This window comes from Rattus rattus, chromosome 16, assembly GCF_011064425.1.
Source record: "Rattus rattus isolate New Zealand chromosome 16, Rrattus_CSIRO_v1, whole genome shotgun sequence".
NCBI lineage: Eukaryota > Metazoa > Chordata > Mammalia > Rodentia > Muridae > Rattus > Rattus rattus.
The window spans coordinates 28,537,742-28,540,387 of record NC_046169.1 but is presented as its reverse complement, the minus strand read 5'-3'; the positions used below and the strand labels follow the sequence as shown (position 1 = coordinate 28,540,387).

The 2,646-nt window shown below is 48.1% G+C and overlaps 1 protein-coding gene across 1 annotated transcript; it reads right to left on the bottom strand.

The window, feature by feature from the left end:
• Positions 1–1,466: 1,466 nt before the first annotated feature.
• Positions 1,467–1,964, bottom strand: LOC116885466 (40S ribosomal protein S15-like). Its single transcript, XM_032886748.1, has one exon. The coding sequence runs from the start codon at positions 1,946–1,948 to the stop codon at positions 1,511–1,513; it is 438 nt and encodes a 145-aa protein (XP_032742639.1). The 5' UTR covers positions 1,949–1,964; the 3' UTR covers positions 1,467–1,510.
• Positions 1,965–2,646: the final 682 nt, after the last annotated feature.

Genomic DNA, 2,646 nt, shown 5'->3' with positions numbered 1-2,646 from the left:
GCTCTGTTAATATTTAGTACGTGCTTCCTGGTGTTCATTTACGCGGTTTTCTGAACTCAAACAACTTTCTTTGGGTCATTGATTGTTTTCTTTGTTACATTCAAGCATAAATGTACGCTGAAACTGAAGTCATGTTGTCTACAGCATCAGACTGTTGTCTGCCCCATTCGATGAAAGCCAAGTTACTAGCAGGGTATTAATTCCCATGTCAATCTGATTGGATTTAGAAACACATAGCAAGGCTGGAGATGTGGCTCAGTGGGTAGAGGCTTGCCTAGTGTGCACATAAGCTCTGGATTCGATCCCAGCATCACAGGGACTTCACATGATAGCACAGATCTGTCATTCCAATGACAGAGACAGGAAGATCAGGAATTCAAGGTCATCCTCAGCTTTGTTGAGCTTTTAAGGTCAACTTAGGTTACGTGAGACTCTTCCTCAAAAAGAGAAAATGTAGTCCTGGCATTAGCGAGGGCACCTTAGGGTGCAACTGGGAGGCTGTTTCCAGACAAAATAAACTGGGAAATATGGGTGGCGCCATCTCAGGGGCTGGGGTCCTAGGAGAGAATCTAGCATCCCAGCATCCCCTCTATCTGCTTCCTGACCCACTGTGGGTTGAGCTGGCAGCCTCCAGATACCACAGTTGTCTCCACCTAATTGACTGGATTCCTGGAAACTGAGAACCAAAATAAGACCATCCCCACTTCGGTTGCTTCTTGTCAGGAATATAGTCACACGCATGAGAAGGAAAAACAAAAAAAACAAAACAAACAACCCTAACAACAACAGCAACAACCACCACTGATAGGGAAGGCTAAAGGAATGGACAAATGATGGACATTTGGTTTGTAGATGGATGCTGGGGACCAAACTTACATCCTGTGCAAGAGCAGAAAGCACTCTTAGCCACTGAACTCTATCTCTCCAGCCCCTGGCCTATTTTATGTAGCACAAAAGGTGAATGGCCTTTAAACTTATGTCTGTTTCACCATTTCTTTCTTTTTTTTTCCGGAGCTGAGGACCGAACTCAGGGCCTTGCGCTTGCTAGGTAAGCGCTCTACCACTGAGCTACATCCCCAACCCCACGCCATTTCTTTTTTTCTCCATTTATTATTTTATGTGTATAGATGATTTGATCACGTGTACGCCTGTGTACCATATGCAGATCTGGTGCCTATAGAGGCCAAGAGAGGGCATAGCATTCCTGACACGAGAATTACAGGGAGTTGTGAGCTTATAGGTGCTGAGAATCTAACCCAGGTCTTCTGGAATAGCTTTTAACCACTGAGCCATCTCTCCCCAGCTCCTAGATGTTTGTTCTGGTTTGTTTTGGAGTTAGAATCTCACTCCGTAGCCCAGGCTAACTCTGAACTCGGACTCAGGATCTTCCTGTCTTAGCCTCTCCAGTGCTGGGTTTACAGACAATTGTCACCGTGCTGTCCTTCCTCACATTCTTCCCTCAGGTATTTTTTTTTTTTTCAGGGCTGAAAACGAGTCTTTATTGTCCCCACTACTTGAGGGGGATAAATCGGGAGGAGTGGGTGGCGCCAATGCCGGGCCGGCCGTGCTTCACAGGCTTGTAGGTGATGGAGAACTCGCCCAGGTAGTGGCCGATCATCTCGGGTTTGATCTCCACCTGGTTGAAGGTCTTGCCGCCAGTACACACCCACCATGCTGCCACCATCTCGGCAGAATGATCATGTCCCCTGAGGTGGGTCTTCACCACCTCCGGCTTCTCCATGGGTGGCGCCTCCTTCTTGGCCTTCCTCAAGCGCTTGAGCAGTGAGTGCTGCTTCCTTCGCAGGCCTCGGTTCAGGCGCCGTCTCTGCCGGGCGCTGTACAACTGCATCAGCTGCTCATAGGACATGTCCAGCAGCTGGTCGAGGTCCACGCCACGGTAGGTGAACTTGCGGAAGGTTCGCTTCTTCTTCTGCTCCACTTCGGCCATCTTGGCGGCTGCTCGGAAAAGCTTCCCTCAGGTATTTTATCACAGACAAAAGGAACTAACCCAGTGCTGACTTCCGACTCTCCAGAGTCATATTAGCAGCCACAGTGAAGGTACCTTGGGGCACCTTGGCAACAGAGGTGCAGGATACTGTTGAATATCCCACAATGCATAGGGCAGGTCCTTACAACCAAGAACCAGACTAATTGAAGCCTTGCAGCGAGCAGTGTAGCGGTGCAGACTTGAGCAGTCAGGGGGTCCATCAACAAACCCCACCCTATCTTCCCAGTCATCTCTATTGCTACGGGAAGAAGCTTGCCCTGGTTCTGATCAATGACACTAAGGACGGATGAGGCCTGAGATGGACGCTAAGCAAGCATCTGGGATGGAATCTGATTATCTCTTCTGATGCCCTCTTCTGGTGTGTCAGAAGACAACAACAGTGTACTCACACACACAAGATAAAAATCCCATTCCTTCTTTGTGCGAAAAAAGAAACAGATGAGATTGACGTCATCCTCCCATTCCTTCCTTGTGCGATCTCCAGAGCTGTGACAGTCACCTCATAACGCCTTGGGACAGAGCAAGAAAACTGCCAGGTGTGACCATGCATGTTTTCATATTTATTTTTTTTTTCTTTCTTTTTTTTTTTTTTTTTTTTTCCGGAGCTGGGGACCGAACCCAGGGCCTTGCCCTTTCTA

Bases quoted from the DNA above. Each gene is read 5' to 3' on its own strand.
- LOC116885466 (XM_032886748.1), bottom strand. From the start codon at position 1,948: ATGGCCGAAGTGGAGCAGAAGAAGAAGCGAACCTTCCGCAAGTTCACC.